The sequence below is a fragment of the Hyperolius riggenbachi genome, chromosome 2 (assembly GCF_040937935.1).
Source record: "Hyperolius riggenbachi isolate aHypRig1 chromosome 2, aHypRig1.pri, whole genome shotgun sequence".
NCBI lineage: Eukaryota > Metazoa > Chordata > Amphibia > Anura > Hyperoliidae > Hyperolius > Hyperolius riggenbachi.
In genome coordinates this window covers 197,518,789-197,542,526 of record NC_090647.1, presented here as the reverse complement: position 1 = coordinate 197,542,526, position 23,738 = coordinate 197,518,789, and the positions used below count along the sequence as shown (strand labels likewise).

The following is a 23,738-nucleotide window of genomic DNA, read 5'->3' as shown; positions in this document are numbered from 1 at the left end:
AAATGTATGTTAAATATTTTCAGCTACTGGGTATTCATTATTTAGTTTGTAGGTCACTTTGTGTTTTTTACATAAACATGTTAAATGTATGAAATCTGGTCTTTCAGAGTCATTATTCATGTGGTTTCTCAGTGCCATGAAGAAGGTCTAGAGAGCTACCTGAGGTCATATGTAAAGGTAAGTTGTCTTTGGGCATTGGTATCTCAGCTGCCATTACAGCTTTTCAGAGCCTTCCCAGGTAGTTCATGATCTGCATGGCGAGCAGATCACTTAAAATATTTTATATCATACATGCTATTGTACAAATATCTTTATATCTCTCTCCCAAATTCCTTGTCTGGTTACTGTATTTGGAAAAGACAGCCTATTGTGTGATTTATTCCACCAGCACACTTCAAGTGATTCCTTGCAAGCCCCAAATGTTGAGTTCCACTTTTATTTAAGTAATGATTCCAAGATAACTCTGTTTCATCTCTAAATGATTATACAAATTCAGGTGTTTTCAGTAATTCTGTAGCACAGACTCAATACGCATAGAATATTTCACATCTTACTGAAAGGTCCTTAAAATCTAATGTTTCTACCACACTTTGTGGCCATATTTGCGGGCTTAGGTAAAATAACCTTACAGTACTTTCTTAGGAGGTAAGTACTTACTGCAACATCTGAAGGAAACCCTAAAAGGTGGGGAAAAACTGGTCATCTCCATGTAGATAGTATCGTAGGTTGGAATCAAACCAGGGACTATAGAGCTGCAGGGCCACTATGTTATCTTTATGTGGTTGTCCTCACTGTAGTTTCCCTTATCCTGGATTTTAACAAAATGTTTTATGAAAAAGTGCTATATCTTGGGCTCTGAGTCTGACAAGTACCACAACTGTGGCCTATTTGCAATTGCTATTTTTTTGTAATGTTTTGACTTTTATATTGAATATCTCAGCTCAGGCATTCGGTGGAATTAACAATGATCAGCATTCATGCATCCATTGAGTTAGTAGCTGGCTAGTGTACTGGTTAAGGGCTCTGCCTCTGACACAGAGGACCTGGGTTTGAATTTTGGCTCTTCCTGTTCAGTAAGCCTGCACCTATTCAGTGGGAGACCTTAGGCAAGACTCCCCAACTCCTGTTGCGCACAACCTATAGCGTGCACACTAGTGGCTGCAGCTCTGGCACTTTGAATCTGCCTGGAGAAAATCACAATATAACTGTTTTGTCTAGTCTTGAGGTGATTGCTGCACCTTCTTCTTTCTGGGATATGGTGAACAGCTATTTTATTGGGTCATATCATATTCACTTGCATTAGCCTCTGTTTTTCATCACTCTTCAAACAGGGTTTGCAGTTTATAGTGTTCAAGGAATTCTCCAGGTATTATTATAGTACTCCACTGAATTAAATTCAAGCAAGGCTGGATCAAGTGAGAATTCGATGTACAGTGAACAGCTGCTTACACAATGTGGTAGTAAAATATGCTGTACTTATTTATCACCTTGCTACATTGTCTCATTTGATAGTAGATCTGATCTAATATCCTACTCCCTGCCACAGCTACAAATCTTGTACTGCGTGCTTAAAGGACCTCAGTCGTGAAAATCTTAAAATTTTAAATATATGTAAACATATACAATTAAGAAGTAGGTTTCTTCCAGAGTAAAATGAGCCATTAATTACTTTTCTCCTATGTTGCTATCACTTACAGTAAGTAGTAGAAATCTAACAGAACCGAAAGGTTTTGGACTAGCCCATCTCCTTATGGGTGGGGGGGGGGTGGCTGGGGTCACAGGGATTTCTTTATTTTCAAAATGCACTTAGTGAATGGCAGTTGCTCCGTCCAACTGCCAAAAAAGTGTACGGTGAGCAGGGAGGCTGGCCAGCATCTTTTTATAAATCTTTTTCAGGAAGTATCTTTATAAAGAATAAAAGCCATGCTGAGAACCCCCTATGAAGAGATGGACTAGCCCAAAACCTGTCGGTAATGTCAGATTTTTACTACTTACTGTAAATGCCAGCAACATATAGGAGAGAAGTACTAAACCTAGATGCATCTATGTCCAGGAGTGTTTTATAGACCTTTCCCCCAAAGATGTCTCAATTACACTGTCCAGCTACACACCTCACTCCTGATGCACCTCACCCATTCCCCCCCCCCCCCAAACACACACACACACACCTACACCTCTACACTACACAAACCCCTGCTTCCCCCTCCTCCCCCAGCTATACTAACTAACCACTACAATGACATTTCAGATCTAACCAGCCTGGGTGACAGCTTCTTCGAAAGTAGTCAGGTCACTTGTGGGTGTCCAGGCTGTAAATGAAACTGATGACGTCCACGGTGAGGTGGGGAGGCAGCAGCACAGCAACAGTGCGATCCCAGGTGTTTTTACTAAGTGGCATAACGGCAAACACTTCCTGGCTGTGATCCTGCCCCTTTCCAGCCCTGTATCATTGCAATGCGCTGTGCTCCCAAGCGGCATAGCAGCAGCCGCTTTCATGAATTAAAATACAGGTACTCTTGGCAGGCGTCCTGTCCCTTCCTCAGCCCCTTATCAGCGTGATCCTCATTGTCCTCAAACAGCATAGCAGCAGCCACTGTACTGTCCGGGGATGCTGCGCCTGGCTGTGATTCCCGTGTCTGCGCAATCCCGGCAGAAATAAACTTCTTCAGCCGCTATAACGGCAGAGTCCTCAGAGGCTTCCGCACTGTGCCCTGTTTACTGGTGACCTCTCATGACAACGCGCGTCGGGGTCATAAGAGGCCGCCAGTAAACAGGGCACAGTACGGATGCCTCTGAGGACTCTGCCGTTATAGCCGCTGAAGAAGTTCACTTCTGCCGGGATTGCGCAGACACGGGAATCACAGCCAGGCGCAGCATCCCCGGACAGTACAGCGGCTGCTGCTATGCTGTTTGAGGACAGAGGATCTCGCTGATAAGGGGCTGAGGAAGGGAAAGGACGCCTGCAAAGAGTACCAGTATTTCCATTCATGACAGCGGCTGCTGCTATGCTGCTTGGGAGCACAGCGCATTGCAATGATACAGGGCTGGAAAGGGGCAGGATCACAGCCAGGAAGTGTTTGCCGTTATGCCACTTAGTAAAAACACCTGGGATCGCACTGCTGCTGCCTCTCCACCGCGGACGTCATTAGTTTAATTTAAAATACAAAGGATACAAGCGCCCGGATTGATAAAACTGCCACATTCGGACTATAAGACACTTATCTGCGTCTTATAGTCCGAAAAATACGGTAATTTATGGCTCATTTTACTCAGGAAGAAATGTACTTGTGATATGTATGCGTTTTAAATTTTAAGATCTTCGCAACAGTTCCTCTTTAAATACTGTACTGTGCAGCCTCACCGCTCCTTGAGACCTATTTTCTCCACTCCCTCCTTCTTAAAATTTATTTTTGGTTTAGATTTGCAAAAAATGTTATAAAATGTGTCTAATAGTCGGATATCTTTAATTGGCTTAGTTTCTGTACTTACAGTATGTCTACAAGGCAGAGCCATATGTTACATCAGAATACAGGACTATACATGAAGAGTTGGCCAAGTCCATGACAACGATCCTCAAGCCTTCAGCTGACTTTTTAACTTGTAACAAACTCCTCAAGGTACATTTAGAGATAATGGTGACCTTTAAGAATTCATTGGCAGCCTTATACATTATAAAGTAAGATTGATTGGTTCTTGCAGAAATTATAAACAGTTAGGCATCTAAGCAGCAGTAGGCCAATAATGAACATATAGTATGTTCATGGAGTGGTGGTGGGGGGACTACCGATATAAATGACTATTTTGCTGTGCAGAGAGGTTTAAAGTAGACCTGAACTCTTGCACAGGACAGAAGGAAAACATGGAGAAATGCACCCCGTATTTAGAGAGTTTAACCTGTTTAATTCCACCTCATCTCAGACTAAACACAACTGTAGTTTAATCTCTCAACTGACAGGAAACGACAGAACAGCTAATTTGTAAACACAGGATGTTAACCCTATGCCTGCTTCCAGGAAAGCAGGAAGTAAACACACTGCAGATTATCTTTTTGAAAAGAGAGTAAGTTCTGAGTTCAGGTCTGCTTTAAACAGTCCCTCTGAAAAACTGGTTCATATGAATTTAGAGCTATATTGCTCTTTTTTTAAATGCATAAACAGCAAGATGCTCACAAGTGCTCTCCTCTAGTCTTCTCCATTTTTCTTGGGTATCTACATCTAGTTAAACAGAGAATGCATGCATTTCTAATTCCACATGTAAGGTCTATATTTGCACTCATGCTTTTTATTTTGTTTTCACAGTACTCATGGTTTTTCTTTGAAGTTTTGATTAAATCCATGGCCCAACACCTTGTAGAGAATGCAAAAATAAAAGTATGTATTGAATCTTGTTTTCATTTCTAACCTAAACAAATTTTTTTTTTTTTTTTGTAGTTTGCTCAAAGGAGACACACATACCACAAAACTATACTTTTTGTTTTGAGATGATGTATTTTTTAAATAAAATGTGTTTTTTTCTTCTATCACCAATGACTGCATCACAGTATATCAAATCATACAGTAAGCTATTAATTAGTAGTTAGTTCTGCAGTTGCTTCTGCAAGCTGAAACCTGAGAGAGTTAATAGAGCATAAGAGGACTGTCCTTTGGGATCTGGGTGGTAAGCTTATATAAAACCCAGAATGCCACAATTAAGGTGAAAATTACAAGGTTTCAGTGGCCACAAAATGCTACCCTGCAAATGAATTTCCGTTTCCATAAACAAGTTTCATCCTGTTTTCTTATTTTATGCCCTGGAAACTTTTTCTGACAAAAGGTCACTCCAAATTTAAATTGTTTAGCCCACAGCCAGCAAAAAACGATTTCATGCAGATTATTTTGCCACTTGCTTGATTTGACGTTTACGTCACAGGATCCTACAGTAACCGGTTATTTCTTTCATAATTCTGGCTTTCTTTATATTTCAGGTAGCAGTTAATATACAGTATATGGCATATAGAGTAGAGAATGCTTATTTTTCTCTCTTTACCCTTCTTATTTGTGTTGATAAGAAAAAAAAGATTGCCACTTTCTTGTTTACCACTTTTATGAACCTGTTTACCACTTTTGAAATAAAAGGTCTTATTCCCTGGTGATAAGGCTTAAAAAGTGGAGACCAGAAGCTACATTAACTTGTATTAAATGTGAAGAACTATTAGATCTTCCCGTAAATCCATTAATTATAATCTGTTCTTTCCCACCAAAACCTCCAGGCACAGGAACTCCTTTTTCCCCAAGCAGTGCTCCTTCTTAATTTGAGCCCCTTACACACCAAAACCTCATAGCATGGTTCCACCTGCATTACTGTTCTCTAAGTCCCTGTATCCAGTTGTATTGCTTTATTCTATGTTGTCCTTTTTTTCTCAGTATGTCATGTTTTGCACTGTCTGTTTTTTTTCCACTGTATGTAATTTTGCACTATGCCCTATGCCGATGTGTACCACAAACAATTATGGGTGTGGCAACTGCCGCACTTGGCAAAATAAATGATTCTGTATTCTTTGAGAAGCAGCAGTACACAGCCAATTAACTTTCATTGAATCGGAGTATGCTTCTTCCTAAAGTGGCTGTCTGTGGCAACCAACTTGCCACAGACAGGTAATTATTTCTTATTGTGAAAGATACATATATATATATTATTGTGTGTGTGTGTGTGAACATTTTTCACTATTTGTCAGATTTTTTGCACGTCTTTATGAACATCTATTTGCAATTTTAAGCCCCTGAAGAATTCCTAAATATACATATTTGTCCGCTTTATTTTTTTATTTTATTTCAACAACTTGGTGAATAAGGCCCCGTTCACACTTGCGGTTGTCAGCCAAACGGACCGGATGGCCTGACCGGATCCGGACCGGATCCGGATCGGAACCGTACGGTTCTGATCCGGATCCGATCCGGATCCGGTCAGGTTGCATCAGGTGTTCATCCGGATGCGATCCGGATCCGTTTGGCAAAAGTATCGTAAAAAAAAATAAAAAAAATGTTGGGGTCTGGGAGGTCAGCAGAAGGGGGACCTGTGGAATCAGGCCCTCTGCTGTTTAGCACTCACCTCCACCTCCAACATGCTGCCAACATCTCCAGCTCGTGCTGCTCCACTCCAAAATGCTTGCCCATGTGTCCCCGATCCAATATCGCCGCAACAATCCTCATAGGAAGTGGGGTAGAACATCCGGATTTTTTGCCAGTGTGTTGTGCGCTCTCCGGTTCTCATTGGTTTCCATTGGCCGGATGGTGCAGTCCGGCTCCGCCCCGGATACGGCTGCCGGAGGAGCCGGACCCAAAAATAGCGCATGTTGGAACGGACACCGGAGTCCGGATCCGGTCCGGCTCCGGTCCGGACGAAACGGACGCATGTGAACCGTGGCATAGACTTACATTGCTATGCCGTGCGTCCGTTTCGTCCGGCCAGCATGCGGTGCGGCTCCGGCACGGCTATTCCGGATAGCCACCGCTAATGTGAACCGGGCCTTAGGCTTGTTGCCATAGGCTTTAGCTATATAGTAGCTATACAGTAGATGCTTCTGTGTTCTGTTCCATGTAAAGAAAATTGTTGAAAATTGGAAAATGAATTAAGAAGCCATTTTATACGTGTCTATTAATCTTTCTTTTTTTACAGTTATTAAGGAACCAAAGATTCCCAGCCTCCTTTCACCACACGGTTGAAACCTTAGTGAATATGCTTATGCCACACATCACACAGAAATACAAGGACAATCCAGAGGCTTCTCGGAATGCTAACCAGAGCCTTGCTTTCTTCATTAAGGTAGAAACCCCTAAAATACTGTCTCCTTGGGGAAAGTTAATATAATGCCAAAACCTTGCAAATCTTTTTTCCTATGGATAAATGTAGTGGGATTACAACTATGCAGATCTGTCTGACTTGCTAGTTTTATTTACTGTATATGCTTATCTGTGTGTCTACAGCCCTAAGAAACTTACATTCACTGCTGTATCTATACAGCTTTCTGTCACCCTTTGTAGCTTCCTCTGTAGCGTCTAAACTGTGACTTTTATGAGTTTTGGAATTGTAAAGTGCATTAGAGCTTGGCTTAAAACAATAACCTCCCAGTCTGATTACTGGCTTTGTCTGAATAATGGAGGATATTTTGAGCTACGACTGCAATATTTAATAACCTTTTTTAATAACACAGTAACTGCATGGGTGTGTTTGTGGCTGTAAGTTTAATTAAGCATTGGTCATGTAATATCCAGTGCTCTTACCAAGTATTCAGATCTAATGTTCTTACTCAACTCTTTTCTCATTTCTGGTATTTCACATTGCAGTTTACCTCACAATATTTTGACACTCAGTACCAGCTCACATGCCCCTCCCTCTACCTCTTCTTCAACTTTGACATCTGATTAGACACATCTTCCCTACTGCTAAATGGGCCATGTATGATGAGTTAGTAATTTATGTAAACAGAAAAGCAACACAAACCATTCTTGAAATCTTCAGTATAAATGCATTGATTTCTAGTTGGTAATCCAATGTTTTAGAAAATACTGTGGCAAGTTAGCACTCTCACACGGATCACGCTGCACAACCAGTGGCGCTCGGGACCATTGTGACTCGTTCTCTGGTTTTTAGTGCCATTTTGATCATAAGTACTTTTGCAAACCCTTTATATAAAGATGTGAAATTATATGACTGTTGTGTTATTGCATATTATGTGTGGGCAGTACTGTGCAGATTGTTTTCAATACTGATAAAGTCTTTAGAATTGTATCATTTGTAGTGTTACTAGTGTTTTTACTGCATATGACAGTTAATAAAAGCGGTATATTTTCAGTTATACCTTGCACTTTGTGACATGTTTTTTCTACATGGCGCTTTGATTAGTAGGGGTGGATATACTCTACATTGAGTCAAGGATGTGCTAGAAATATATTAGCAGAGGATTCATTCCTTTAATAGGTTTTATAGAAAATACTTTATGCACAGTACAAGTGAAGCATAGCTGCATTCATTTGATTGAATATGTATGACAGAGGCAAGAAAGACATGGCTCCATTCCCACTGCGTGTGCTTTCATTTGATAATAGAAACCTGAGTGATTTGTTGATCGCAAGGACAATGTGATTCACATATTAATCGCGGTTTGCTATTTACACTGGTGCAATTTGATTTTCACCTAAACACAAATGTAGTGCATTCAGCATTGTTCCTGCATTTGGGTTGAATCAATAAGATTGCAAAGGAATTGCATAGGAAACATTTTGCTTTGTGATTTTCACGCAGTCTCCCATTTTTATATTCTTTCCACTTTTATTTGTTCCCATCAGAAGTAACAATTGTATGTATTATATGTAATTAATTATATGTATTCATTTTTTTGTCAAATACTGTATAAACTCGAAATATGAGCTGAGATTTATGTGCCAAAAAGGTCGGTTTTCCCTTGCAGGACAAATGTAGAAAGGAGGATCCGCAGACCAGAACAGGTTGAGGTAAAAAAGGCTAATAAGTTTATTCGAAAAAATCCACAAACAGTGCAATAAAATCACAGGATCAACTGACCCGTATCGGGCCTACCATCTGCCCTTAGTCGTAGTTAAAAGTGAATCTGTACAGGAGGGAGCTTATATGTGGCCGGGGGGGAGAAGACTCCACCCCCGGGAACACACAAACTGCCCCTTAAAGAGACATACATCCCCAACATTTACAATACAAAAATACAATAATAACATAAAAAGTTTTATATAAAAGATGTAAAAAAGCGTTACCACTGAAAAACTACAAAGTTAAATGTTAGCGGGAAGGAGGAAGAAGAGAAGACAGCAATAGTAATTCACATACATTGATAACTAGACACAATATGAAATCAAAAAGAGTAACAGAGGGATTTCAATATGTGTAGACTAAACTCAGATCCCATCTCTTATTAAGACCCTGTGGTATACGGGTACCTAGCCTATGAATCCAAAAAGCTTCACGTTTCAAAAGTAATCTTTGCAGATCACATCCCCTAACCGGACAAACTACCCGTTCCACCCTCTGAAAGACAAAGGAAGATAGGTCCCTCCCATGTACAGTCCCAAAGTGTTAAGAAACCACAGATTTGCGAAATGTATTCCAATTGGTACCACCATAGTGTTCTGCTATGCGGGCTCTGAGGTGACGTGTAGTGCATCCCACATATTGTATGCAGCATGTCGTACAAGAAATAACGTAGATCGTGTATTTAGTGTTGCAATTCACGTACTGTTTGATGGGAAAAATTTTATTGTGTGCAAAGGAAAATACTGTATTGCCTCTCTTGTGACACGGACAATAGTTACATGTAGAAAATCCACAGGGGTAAGAACCCACTGTGGCTAGCCAAGTGGGGGTACGGAAAGAGGAGGGAGACCGAAAAAGACTGGGCGAGAGAATGGACCCTAAAGTACGGGCCCTCCTGGCAGAGAAACGACACCCTCTATCCAGGATGGTTTTAAGTTCTGTATCCGGATACAGCACAGGAATATATTTTTTAACAATATTTGTAATCTTTTTGAATTCAAGGCTGTAACCGGTGACAAAAGTGACCCAATTTTCTCCGGCCTCACTCCTCGCCCTGTTTTTCAGTAAATCTGAACGTGGTCTCTTGGTCCCCTTCTGACGCCCCACAGCCAACTGTCTTTCAGTGTAGCCTCTTTGCTTAAGTCTAGTTTCCACCAAGCTGCACTCTTGTTCAAGATCAATAGGATCTGAACAGTTACGCGCAGCCCTAATAAATTCCCCTGTGGGGATAGCATTTATGGTGTGTCTGGGATGGCACGAATTGGCAAGTAAGATGGAATTACCCGCTGTGGGTTTCCGAAAGGTGCGAGTGGAGACTAAATGTGATGAAGAATCCCCCATGAGGGTGAGATCCAAATAGTCGATTTTAACTGGATCTGAACTCATGGTAAATTTTAAGTTGAGGTCGTTATTATTGACGTAGATCAGGAACTCCTCAAAGAGGGCGGGGGGACCCCCCCACACCAAAAGTAAGTCATCAGATATTGCAGCAGTTGCTACTGCATCAGAGCCTGAACAGATGATTCATGTGGACGAGTCTAGATTTGGATTTGATCCCAATGCTAATTTGGATATGTTTGGTGGTTTACTGCATGATACCGATCGTAAAAATAAGTTTGTCAGTTTTTTTCAGGTAATTCAAATGCAGCTAGCCTTCAGCCAGAACTTACCTTGCATTCCCTACAAACCACTCTAGAGTGTTTGATGGATAAGGAGGTACGCCTATGGTGGGACGTAACCAGTTTGAAACACTATATTAGTAAGGGAATTATACATAGGGGTTTACGCATAAAAAAGATTCCCACCACGGTGTACTCCGATAGCTTCATTCTAGAGTGGAATCAAATCCTGTCGAACTGTGCTTTACAACTCATGAGACTCATAGTCACGTATGAAGAAAAAAAAAACTCACAGATCTGAAATTTCAAATAGATAAAATAAACCAAGATCTGAGGGCATTTGACACTTTGTCTCTTTTTGATGAGTTGAACTCCAAACTGAAGTCTAACATCAATAAGTTGGAGACAATCATCATGGAGACGAAACGTGTTAAATTCCTGAGAGACACGAATGACTATAACAAAAATGTAGTGTATGAATGGGGCAGGTGGGAATCTTCCTATAGGTCACCCAAATCCATCCTTAAAAAGTTTACCCCAAAAAAGAATGTGAGTTTTAGCTCATCGGACAATTTAGGATCCCAATCTGACACCTCCGAGGTATCTGATACACGTCGCACTAATCTGCAGACTATCTTTTCTACCAATTCCCTAACATCAGGGGTCCCTACAGTACTTCAGACATCAGGTGTACCCATTCCCCCCACCTCTTATTATCGGACACCAAAGAGAACAACCAAACCAAAGAAACGGAAACAAAAAAGAAACGCACCTGGCGAGCGGGGTGCAAACATAGAAAATCCAAATCTTTATTAAGAAATTCAGATCCCCTTATTCACAATGTTGTCAATCTTTCTAGTTACACCCTCTCTTCTGATCAGATTAACCTTCTGTCTAGGGGTTTATCCTTTGCTCCTTCATGTCACTTTGACCTGTTTCACACCATCTTGGATCTCAACAAATTTGTGAGAAACCTAGTGGTGAAAAAACACTTTTTATCGGATGAGTCCGACTCCATGGAATCCCGTGATTTGCGGCCCTTGTCCCGGAATCATATTGAGGATGTTTCCTCGTTCCAGGACATTAGGACCCTTTGTGCATTACGGGATCTAGATGATTACCAATCTGACGGAGTGGGTCTACAGCAGGTGGTTCCTGTTAGAATTTCGAATCCATCTTTTTACCTAGTCAATGCCAGATCTCCTGAGATTGATTCTTTTCAGGATCTCATTGAAAAGGAATTGACCATGCTATCCAGGGCGTCCAGGGCTCCCTCCGACCTCTCAGTCTCCGAGCGACAAGCCCTAGCTGCTCTTGAGAGCAATAGGGATATTGTTATACGCTCTGCAGACAAAGGGGGTTCGGTCGTTGTCCAGGATGCCCTGCACTATCGAGCGGAGGCCCTTAGACAGCTGGGGGATGTGGATGTGTACCGTCCCTTGCTCAGGGACCCTACACAGGCTTTCCTTCAGGACCTTCGGGTGCTGCTGGACTTCGGGCACAGCACGGGTGTATTAACTAAACGAATGTCTGAGTATTTGTATCCCTTGCACCCGGTTGTGCCTGTCTTCCACCACCTCCCGAAGGTCCACAAACCGGACGTTCCCCCGCGGGGCTGGCCAATTGTGGCCAGCATTGGTTCTGTGGGTGAGCGTCTGGGTGAGTGAGTCGATGCACATCTACAGCCCCTTGTCACTAGACTTCCGGGTTACCTGCAGGATACTCGTCATGTCCTCTCAACTTTTGATGGTTTTATTTGGGAGGGTGGTACCTGTGGGTGACCATGGATGTCACATCACTTTATTCTTCCATCCCACACAATTTAGCTTTGGAGGCTATGGATTTTCACCTCCGCAAATATTCTTCTTTTGACTTATCTTTACAGGCTTTCCTCGGGGGGGGGGGGGGGGGGGGCGGTGGAGTACCTCCTCACGCACAATTATTTTATGTTTGATTCTGGGTTTTATCTCCAGAGATGCGGAGCTTCTATGGGGGCAAAATTTCCCCCCTCCCTTGCGAACCTATATATGGGGTGGTGGGAGGAGCTCCGCATCTTTGGGGATGACAACCCTTATGCCTCCCATATCATTTGGTATGGCAGGTTTATAGATGACTTACTTTTGGTGTGGGGGGGGGGTCCTCCCGCCCTCCTTGAGGAGTTCCTGATCTACGTCAATAATAACAACCTCAACTTAAAATTTACCATGAGTTCAGATCAAGTTAAAATCGACTATTTGGATCTCACCCTCATGGGGGATTCTTCATCACATTTAGTCTCCACTCGCACCTTTCGGAAACCCACAGCGGTTAATTCCATTTTACTTGCCAATTCGTGCCATCCCAGACACACCATAAATGCTATCCCCCACAAGGGAATTTATTAGGGCTGCACGTAACTGTTCAGATCCTATTGATCTTGAACAAGAGTGCAGCTTGGTGGAAACTAGACTTAAGCAAAGAGGCTACACTGAAAGACAGTTGGCTGTGGGGCGTCAGAAGGGGACCAAGAGACCACGTTCAGATTTACTGAAAAACAGGGCGAGGAGTGAGGCCAGAGAAAATCGGGTCACTTTTGTCACCGGTTACAGCCTTGAATTGAAAAAGATTACAAATATTGTTAAAAAATATATTCCTGTGCTGTATCCAGTTACAGAACTTAAAACCATCCTGGATAGAGGGTGTCGTTTCTCTGCCAGGAGGGCCCGTACTTTAGGGTCCATTCTCTCGCCCAGTCTTTTTCGGTCTCCCTCCTCTTTCTGTACCCCCACTTGGCTAGCCACAGTGGGTTCTTACCCCTGTGGATTTTCTACATGTAACTATTGTCAGTGTCACAAGAGAGGCAATACAGTATTTTCCTTTGCACACAATAAAAATTTTCCCATCAAACAGTACGTGAATTGCAACACTAAATACACGATCTACGTTATTTCTTGTACGACATGCTGCATACAATATGTGGGATGCACTACACGTCACCTCAGAGCCCGCATAGCAGAACACTATGGTGGTACCAATTGGAATACATTTTGCAAATCTGTGGTTTCTTAACACTTTGGGACTATACATGGGAGGGACCTATCTTCCTTTGTCTTTCAGAGGGTGGAACGGGTAGTTTGTCCGGTTAGGGGATGTGATCTGCAAAGATTACTTTTGAAACGTGAAGCTTTTTGGATTCATAGGCTAGGTACCCGTATACCACAGGGTCTTAATAAGAGATGGGATCTGAGTTTAGTCTACACATATTGAAATCCCTCTGTTCCTCTTTTTAATTACATATTGTGTCTAGTTATCAATGTATGTGAATTACTATTGCTGTCTTCTCTTCTTCCTCCTTCCCGCTAACATTTAACTTTGTAGTTTTTCAGTGGTAACGCTTTTTTACATCTTTTATATAATACTTTTGATGTTATTATTGTATTTTTGTATTGTAAATGTTGGGGATGTATGTCTCTTTAAGGGGCAGTTTGTGTGTTCCCGGGGGTGAAGTCTTCTCTCCCCCGGCCACATATAAGCTCCCTCCTGTACAGGCTCACTTTTAACTACGACTAAGGGCAGATGGTAGGCCCGATACGCGTCAGTTGATCCTGTGATTTTATTGCACTGTTTGTGGATGTTTTCGAATAAACTTATTAGCCTTTTTACCTTAACCTGTTCTGGTCTGCGGATCCTCCTTTCTACATTTGTCCTGCTATGGCTTGGCTTGCCTGATCCTGCACCGATTGGTATGATAGTTGGGGGTAGAGCGTCATGAACTTCCTCATTGCCTCTGTTTTCCCTTCTTGTGTATATTTTGGTTAGTTATTGCCTGTGATAGTATATTGAGAGCAAAGCTTTTTTAAATAGCTGTACTCTTCTATTTGCAGAGGTGCTTTACATTCATGGACAGGGGTTTTGCATTTAAACAAATTAATAACTACATGAGCTTCTTTGCACCTGGAGATCCAAAGGTGAGGTTTTTCTTCTAAGCCACTAAATGTGCACTTTTTATTTAGTTTAGTTTTTCTTGCATTTTGTTGTATTTCCCCAGCAACTAAGTCAATGTCTGTCTTTGTTTACCGGTATTTCTAGACACTGTTTGAATACAAGTTTGAGTTCCTTAGAGTTGTCTGTAATCATGAGCACTACATCCCTTTGAATTTGCCAATGCCATTTGGAAAGGGCCGGATCCAAAGATATCAAGGTAATGTCAGTAGTCTTGTGGCAAATTGACCAACTCAAGATAAACTTAGAATGTTCTATAAAAATAGTGTCTCTGAATTAAGGACAGCATAGTTTCAAATGTCAAAGCTGTTTAGACCTGTTGCTAGATCTTGTTAATGGTTTTTGTTGCAGTACCTAGTGTTTTTGTGGATCCTAATATCAAAATTAGGTTGATATTTTGTGTCAAGAAGGCAGAATTTGTCTGTAGTTGTCCTGCATTAACCTCCCTGACGTATCCCCGAGTCAGTCAGGGTGGAAAAAAGCAGCCAAGAGGGGTAACTACCTGGCCCTGACTCATGGTAGCTGCCGGGAGTTCTTTGCAGAGTGCATTGCGCGTTTTAACTCTCCTCCCCTGGGATCCAGATGCCGGCAGCCATTCTCCTTCCTGTCTTCGAAGGCTCTGCAACCCCTTGGTGAGATCGACGTCTGTTGTCCTGATGACAGACGCCGCTCTCACTACAGGGTTATAGCTCCACCCAGAGGAGGGAGAATTTCAGTGCTGGATCCCAGTGAGGTGAGTCAATTCTGGGCTGCCACATGTCTCTCTGCGGTGGGATTTTCTTTTCTTGGTTTTAGTGTCTAAAAGCATGCTTAAAAAATGCACTGCTTTTAGACCCTAAAATCTTGATATTATCACACTGCCAGGCAGATTAAAGGGAACCCGAGGTGCGAGGGATATGGAGGCTGCCATATTTATTACCTTGTAAACAATGCCAATTGCCTGGCAGGCCTGTTCATATTCTGGCATAAGTAGGTCTAAAGGTTCGTATACACGTCCGATAAAGATCGTTCGTTACGAACGATTCGTGACGTTTACACGATATTCAAATTAGACTGAAAAGATCGTTCGTAATGAACGATTGTGTACACACGTGAACGATATAAGTATAAAGTACTGAACGACGAACGATAAAAAAATGCGTGCGCAAACGGAAGTGACGTTATGACAGGCAATAAGAACATGCGTTATCGGACGATCTTTGTACACACTGCAACGATTGAACGATTATCTTTCGAAAAAATCCGCCGGGTTGGATCGGTCCGATTGAACGATAACGATCGTTATCGTTCACAAAAACGATCGTTCACACTTTTTGAACGCACGATTATCGTTCCGATTGTCGTTATCGTTCGTTTTTGAACGATCGTTATCGTACGTGTGTACTCAGCTTAAGTCAAAACCCTGGAACAAGCTAATCCAGTAAAACCTGTCAGCTGAGTCAGAGTACCTGATCTGCTGCATGCTTGTTCAGGATTTTTGGCTAAAATTATTCGGAACACAGGATCAGGAGGACTACCAGGCAACTGGTATTGTTTAAAATGAAATAAGTATGGTAGCCTCCATATCCCTCTCACCTCAGTTTCCCTTTAAGTGAAATCATTGAAGTCAGTGCTTTGTCTGTGTCTTTATGGTGCTTAGCAGAGTTTTTCTCTAGCCAGTGACCTCTTCAAGCAGAACATTTATCAATGCCCATGGATCAAATCGCAAGTGTGTTTTATCACATATCAGTGGCTTTCTATGTAATGATTCACCTGCAAGGCTGCGTAGACAATAATTATAGTACTTCAGGACTTCATATGGGGCTCATTTTAAACCTAAATTGATTGTAACAATGTGTTAATTTTGCCAATTATAGAATTTGTAAGGTTACACGTAAAGTGATGTGGAACACTGCCCATGCTTGTTCTTCTCCAAGCTGTTTTGATTTCAATCCTAGCAGAAGCCAGGGTGGTCACCTACATGCTATAGTGAGCAGTTCTGCCAGTTGATATGTAGCTATAGAACATATTTTCATGGCACAGTAGAAAGCAGCTGGATTGAGCATGTTGCTTTATAAATTCATTCCACCATGCTGGGAACAAGATATGAAGATGGCAGTGTACCCTGCCATCGCAAGACAGAATAGCATGTGGGCAGCCAGCTGAACAGAAGCTTAAGCAGAAGAGAAGCTTCTATTATGTCACCTTCTTCATGGCTCTGTTAACCAATCTAGAATGTGTTGGTGAATGTTTCAAATGGTTTAAAGAGTACCTACAGTCAAAATGACAGATCCAAGGTTTGCATGGTACAAGGCATTGTGTATATGGTCCATTATCTATTTTTAATTAATTATTGGGTACTTGGGTTTTCATCCATAAACACATAATTGTATCTGAATTACTGTGGTTTTACTTTTGTTCATTTCCTTTCCTTGATTAGCATTTCTTTCACCATCAGTGGAATCATTAGAAAATCCTGTAGGTATGTGCAGGGTGTGCAGTGTTTATGTTTAAAGTGTTACTTTATTTTCTGTTTTTGGGTTTTACTTACCAACAAATATTGATTGGCTATAACGTTTTATGGTAAATTAGTTCTAGATAGGGTCACCCTTGGACCATGTAAGCCATATCTTTAATGGTTTTGGATGATGTGACGCTGAACCTGTTACACACAATCTGCAATGCAGTCAGACTAAATCACTTATCTGCCTAGCTAGCTTCATATGGTTTGCTCCATTATAGCGCATATTGTGAAATATTTGCATTCAGTACCTTTGTTTTCCCCATCAGACCTGCAGCTTGACTACACTTTGACAGATGAATTCTGCAAGAATCATTTTCTGGTGGGCCTACTTCTCAGAGAGGTGGGGAATGCAATGCAGGAGTTCAGAGACATCAGGCAGATTGCCATCAGTGTGCTAAAGGGTTTAATGATCAAGCATTCTTTTGATGACCGATATTCTTCCAGAGTAAGTACAATCTCAGCTAAACAAAGTTAATTGCAGAAAAAATCATTGGAAATCATGTACCATTCTGAGTGATCAAGACACTCGCTGAGGCCCACTAGAAATGGCAAATCAAGATTTAAATTGCTTAAAGAGAATCTGTACTCTAATATTCTTACACTAAAAAGCATACCATTCTATTCCTTATTTTCTTCTGTGCCCCTCTGTGCTGTTTCTGCCACTCTCTGCTGCAATCCTGGCTTGTAATTAACAGTTTTAGGCAGTGTTTACAAACAAACTAACTAGCTTGTGATAGGCTCACATAAACAGAGTGTGTGAGTCATACAGAGTGTGCAGGGGGCCTGCAGAGGGTGTGTATCGCTTCTATCCAATCACAAGCAGCCCTGCACATTCCACACATTCAAGTCTTCGCACGACAGAGGAAAGGAGATAAGATTTATTACAGAGACAGTGCAATTAGGAAAGGCTGCAGTAAGCCAATGCACATTAGAACAGGCATAGGAACTTATAGGATAGAAGAACTAAGGCTGAAAAATTTGTTACAGAGTCTCTTTAAGCGCTTTTGAAACAACTTTTGCTGTGTTTTCCAGAGAGATTTTGAAGCTTTTTTGAATTTTGTTAGCTTTTTGTATAGTGATTGCAATTTCCATTAGCACACAGCTTTATGGGTACATCGAGTGATTTTAGGCAGTAAAAGTACTGCAAAATCACTTTGTAAAGAAATTTTGAAGCAATACTTAACTTTGTATTGAAGTACATAAAAATGCAAAGACATCGCTGTTGCAATTTCTAAAAATCGCAATTGTTACTGTTGGATCACCTCCATTGACTTTCATTAACCTAGCGCTTCTGAAATCGATGACAATTCCAACACACTTCTGAAAGTGCTCTAGTGGGCCCCAGGCCTAAGATGGGAGACTGCATTTGTTTTCATGTTGATATAATGAATGACTTTATTCTCATCCACGTGGCACTGTGTTTTGGAGTATTTCAGGTACAGCAAGTTCAAAAGAGAAGATAAAGGGGTTTATCTACAACCGATCTTAATTCCCTTAGCACGTGAGGATATATGTCATCCTCGGCCAGGTGCCTTATCAGTTTTGATTTTATTTAGTCTTGCCATCACTCCTTCCCGTTTCAAGTATTTAATATTAAAATTGGAAGATCAGGACCCTTCCACATCTGTAATTTGCAACAGTGATATTTCCTTGTGAAGACAGAAGCAAAGCAAGCATTCAATATCTACTTTGGTTGACCACCATTGAGTTCTCCCCCTCATCCTTTAGACGTTCGATACAGTCCACATTTCTTTATTTAGTGTTGATATACGGTACTTCTTAAAACATCTTGGGATTCGTTCTGATATCCCTTGCATTTTTAATCTTCGCTAGATTTATTTTTTACTACTTTTATTGTGCTTCTTGTAATTGCTTAATGCATCCTAGGCCCCCTCCTGTTTTAAAGGACTTACGAGCTGAAATAAAAAAAAAAAGTTAATTACCTTAGTGCACTATTAGAGCTCTGTGTAGACGATCTGTGCCTCCCTTGTACTTTCCAGACCCTCTGTTATCTTAATCCTCTTATCTTTACAGGCCCCGACCCAGCCCAGTGTCGCCTTATCTCTGGGCACTACAATCGCTGCTCTAAAATCCCTCTGCCTGCTTAGCTCAAAGAGATGTTGCTGCGTAGGATCGCAGCCCATCGTCTCTCCGTACACTGAGTCATAAATCATGTGGGCGTCACCACATAACCGCCCACATGACTGATTTCACTTCAAGCCAGCCGCGCCCCCTCAGCACAGAGTAGGAATGCTGAGATATCGTGGAAGTAACCTAGTAACAGCATTTGTTTACAGGAGTTTTGGAATGTAGATTTGTAGAAATGGAGATTTGGGCGCTGCTGGCTTGAAGTGAAGTCAGTCATGTGTGCGGTCATGTGGTGACGCCCACATGATTTATGACTCGGTGTACGGAATGACGATGGGCTGCGATCCTACGCAGCAACGTCTCTTTGAGCTAAGCAGGCAGAGGGATTTTAAAGCGGCGATTGTAGTGCCCAGAGATAAGGCGACCCTGGGCTGGGTCGGGGCCTGTAATAAGAGGATTAAGATAACAGAGGGTCTGGAAAGTACAAGGGAGGCACAGATCGTCTATACAGAGCTCTAATAGTGCACTAAGGTAATTTTTTTTTTATTTCAGCTCGTAAGTCCTTTAAGGACTAATAGGCATTAGTTTTCCACTTACTGTTACTTCTAATCTTTCTATTCACTCATAGAGGCCTTTTTTTATTGCTATAAGTTTTGTTTCCATATGCAATATATTTACTACAATATTCATTTAAAAATACATTTTTAAATTTGCAATTTACCTTCAGTGTCATTCCCTTGTAGTATACCATCCCAGTCCACCGAACTTGGTGTATGCCTGAGTTGGTTGAACTTGACTTATCTAAATTTCATTGTTTTACTTTTCCACTGCTTCACCACCTATCAATCACCAGATCAAATGTTATCATGTTGTGATTATTATTCCACAAATGTTTTTGAACTTGCATATTTGATATATTATTTGGTCTATTTAAAATGACCAAATCCAGTAGCGCATTCACCCTAATTGTTTCAGTTACAATTTGAGTCAAGTAACTGTCCTGTAGCGTTGCCAGAAACCTGCCACTTTTACCAGAAATGAGTAGCTTCAATATCTGAATCCGTGTCTGGATAGTTGAAGTCACCCATGACTATGACCACACTTTTGCTTGCAGCTTTTTTAATATGCTTTAGTAGTTGCAGTTCTGCAGCATCACGGATATGTGGCGGCTTATTGCACACCCCAGTAAGCAATTGGCAACAGTTATTACCACCATAAATATTTACCCAAACTGACTTTACATTGCCACTGTGTATTATGTAAGCTTTGTTAAGCAACATTTTGTGTTGATTTTCCAGAGTCAGCAAGCAAGAATAGCCACACTGTACCTGCCTCTGTTTGGGCTTCTCATTGAGAATGTGCAACGGATTAATGTGAAGGACACATCCCCTTTCCCTGTGACACAAAATGTAAGTGGATCAGACTTGTAGCGGTCTAGAATACTGACTTAATTTTTCAATTGTTCAGTGATATCTAATAACTTTTTTTGCGTTTATTTTGTTTAAGAATGCAAAAGATGATTTAGTTAATGCGGCTGCTGGAAATCCATTGGTGACTCCTCAGAAACCAGGCAATACCTTGGATAGCAATCTTCATAAAGATCTCTTTGGCGTTATTTCTGGCACAGGTAAATGATTTGTTTTGGGAATATCTAATCATTTTACTGTTCTGCTGACCGGACTTGTTTCATGAGAACATTGTCAGATATGTTTAATGATCGTATAGCATGTCAATGAAAACTACTGATTGTTACCTTTTCACACCCCACTGTAAATATCGAGGCTGACATAAAATGACAAGTGCAAAATACACAAGAGCAGGTGCCCAGAGTAGTAGATAAGAAAGACTGAGTTCACATGGACGGTTATGAAGACTGTAAATGACCTGCATTTTTACCACTTTCATAACTGCACACCAAGTTATGTTCTGGTAGTTGTCATTGGCTATGAGGCAGCTTTTATTTCTCCTCATTTCACGTCACTTGCATAAGCATAATGTGCAAACTGCCTCAATCTAATATACATGTATGTGGTTGAGGATAGTAACCACTCCATAGATTGGAGGTTTTTTTAGTACCCTCAGCCGGGCTGCCCAACTAGGAGTTTAGGTGATTTCCCCTAAAGTTTGAATGCAAAATGTTTCAATAGCAGGTAAATGCCCTCAGAACCATTTGTGTAAACGGGGTTTAAGGGTTCCGATTGATTACTCTGACCAGCTACTCAAGGTTTCTTTCTACCTGTATTAATATATAAGACCCATTATGCAAATTTACACTTAAAGGGACACTTAAGTCAAACAAAAAAAAATGAGTTTTACTCACCTGGGGCTTCCAATAGCCCCCTGCAGCTGTCCGGTGCCCTCGCCATCTCCTTCCGATCCTCCTGGCCCCGCCGGCAGCCACTTCCTGTTTCGGTGACAGGAGCTGACAGGCTGGGGACGCGAGTGATTCTTCGCGTTCCTGGCCACAATAGCGCCATCTATGCTGCTATAGCATATATCATATACCATATAGCAGCATAGAGGGGGCTAATGTGTCTGGGAACGCGAAGAATCACTCGCGTCCCCAGCCTGTCAGCTCCTGTCACCGAAACAGGAAGTGGCTGCCGGCGGAGCCAGGAGGATTGGAGGGAGATGGCGAGGGCACCGGACAGCTGCAGGGGGCTATTGGAAGCCCCAGGTGAGTAAAACTCATTTTTTTTTTGTTTGACTTAAGTGTCCCTTTAAGTTTAAGTTTTAAGAAATATTGGTTTTGATGCATGAATTGCAAGCAATATTACTGGTACTTAGGCCAGCAGAGTATGCAAATTGCAATTACCGTATTATTTGCAATATAAGACGTGCCTAGATTTAGAGTACAAAAAAAGGGGGAAAAATATTCTAAACCTGGTGCATCCATGGTACAGGTGCGTCTTGTGGTGCGTTGTTCCCACTCGCAGCAGTAAACGTTCTGTTTCCCCCGTGCTTAAAAAATAAAAAAGGATGATCGATCAAGTGGCAACTGCGGGCTCTGGGCAGCTTCTCACGCAAGCAGATAATCTGTAAAAATAGAAGAAAATGGAGGCGTTCAGAGAAGCTGTATGTCACATGGATATTGCCCCTTGGACAGGTCTCACCTCAGGTGCATGCTGGCAAGAAGCTTTTTTGCAAGAAAAGCTGCCTGGGGCCTGCAGTTGGTACTTGATCTATCATCCTTTCTTTTGAGAATGAGGGAAAACAGAAGGTTTACAGCTGTTAGCCTTGTCCCCACTATTTGCAGCCTAGGGACCAAGGCTTCACAACGAGGCACAGGCACAGCTCCATATGTGATCTAAACTCCATGTGTGGTCTAAACAGCAAGGATCAGCTGATATCGAAGTGGAGCAACGGTGTTACTGGATTAGCGCGTGGACCTTCAGTCTGCTTGCAGCAGCGGCATCAGACTCTGCATAAAGAAGCTAGGTGTTGACTGACTGCCACTCCAAAGCACCCTGCTAATTTGCAGCAACTACTGCACCAGACCCCACTGTGACAATCCAGCCCCGCGATCCCATCGAGATCTGCTCCCGTTAGCATACGCAGGAAGTACGGGCGCAGACGGACAACGAGACCGGTTGCTGGATCGTCAGAGGTAAGAAAGTAAAGGGCGACAGAGCGTGCCAATCCCGTCTAATCTGCTCCCGTTAGCATATGCAGGAAGTACGGTGAACAGACTGACAATAAAGATTGGTCGCGCAGCTGCCGACAATATGTAATGGGACAAACATCCACCAATCCCGTATTACTAGGCCACTGTTGCCATGCAGGTCTCATGCACTAGAGACTGCTGGAGGCAAATTCACTGTGTGCGTAGTAAACGGTTAAGATTGGTTGGAGGTGCCCATACATGTACAATTCTGATTGTATATACAATCGGTAAACTAAAAATATCGATTTCGCACTGGAAATCGGGTAAATAAAGTAGACTGCCACCACTCTCTCAAGTTCAGGGAGGAAAGAGACTCCTGCTATCATAATACGGTAGCCAGCCCAATCACGTTCAACACGCTCAAGTCACCGTTCGGGGAATAGTCACTTCCGACGGCTTAAAGACTGTGAGCAATGTGACGTTAAAGAAAGGTTGCTGGGTCCCTATATGATGCAATCTCGAATTGTATTTACAATCGAGGAACGAAAGTTATCGATTTCGCACAGGAAATCTGGTACTAGCTAATCCTAGAAGGAAGAAACGGTTATTTACAACCTAGCTAGCAAATCAACAATCATAAGCAAATCATAAAACAATGCGGTAGTATGACTGACTCTTCAGAGGGCAGATTCGTTATAGCAGCAATCAGATGACCAGAAAAGGCACACAACTGAACGATAAAATCGTTAGTTTATTTCTAAACTACATACACACAGCTTATTTTAGAACAGATTGATTGGACAGAGAGAAGAGAGGAAGAGAAACAGAATGTCTGATTATATACAGTTCAAATACCGTTATTGGTAGTCCATGCGGCAATCGCAAGTCTTTGGCGAAAGTCCCAAAATGGCGGTTGCCATGCGGCCAGCAGGCCTTTGTTAGAAAGTTCAAAGATGGAGGTTGGCCTGTGTCCCTGCGGGCTGCCAGGATGTTACTAGGCATCAGATTGAAGGTAAAGGACGCAGAGCTTTCTGGGCTCTGTCTGGTTATAGCCCCTACTCCAGCAAGGAGGGGTTAGGGGGCGTGGATCACACACCTCTTTGCAGCAGGAGGTCTCTGCCCCTCTTATAGAGGCAAGAATTTACCTGAATCATAAGTGTGCTCATCTGCAAACCATACAAGTTATGTTAAATCTAATAACATTTTTAGGTTTGTCAGAATTTATCAAGAACGTTGATACCAAACTTGGGGGGTTTAGAGTGAACGGTGTCCCCAAAATGCATATCTCTGCTTTGGCAGGGCTTACCTTGAATTCAGAAACATCCAATCATGTGGTTGGTTCCGAATTTCAGAATAAGCGGGTTCTTAAGGCCGTTGCCTATTTGGAAAGCCATCTTTATGG

The 23,738-nt window shown here is 41.9% G+C and overlaps 1 protein-coding gene and 1 long non-coding RNA gene across 15 annotated transcripts in view; one reads left to right on the top strand and one right to left on the bottom strand.

The window, feature by feature from the left end:
- The window catches only part of DOCK9 (dedicator of cytokinesis 9), a 414,823-nt gene that overhangs the window by 292,815 nt on the left and 98,270 nt on the right, over positions 1-23,738 (top strand). For all 14 annotated transcript variants that reach the window (XM_068267974.1, XM_068267970.1, XM_068267967.1 and 11 more), the window contains exons 25-33: positions 108-177; positions 3,492-3,617; positions 4,299-4,370; positions 6,655-6,801; positions 14,024-14,107; positions 14,229-14,340; positions 16,911-17,089; positions 20,031-20,141; positions 20,239-20,359. In XM_068267974.1, coding sequence (XP_068124075.1) covers positions 108-177; positions 3,492-3,617; positions 4,299-4,370; positions 6,655-6,801; positions 14,024-14,107; positions 14,229-14,340; positions 16,911-17,089; positions 20,031-20,141; positions 20,239-20,359 — 1,022 coding nt within the window. The remainder of the gene's footprint in view (positions 1-107; positions 178-3,491; positions 3,618-4,298; positions 4,371-6,654; positions 6,802-14,023; positions 14,108-14,228; positions 14,341-16,910; positions 17,090-20,030; positions 20,142-20,238; positions 20,360-23,738) is intronic.
- The window catches only part of LOC137546039 (uncharacterized), a 33,637-nt gene that overhangs the window by 1,327 nt on the left and 8,572 nt on the right, over positions 1-23,738 (bottom strand). The window contains exon 2 of the long non-coding RNA XR_011026159.1: positions 21,616-21,768. This is a non-coding gene — a long non-coding RNA (uncharacterized lncRNA). The remainder of the gene's footprint in view (positions 1-21,615; positions 21,769-23,738) is intronic.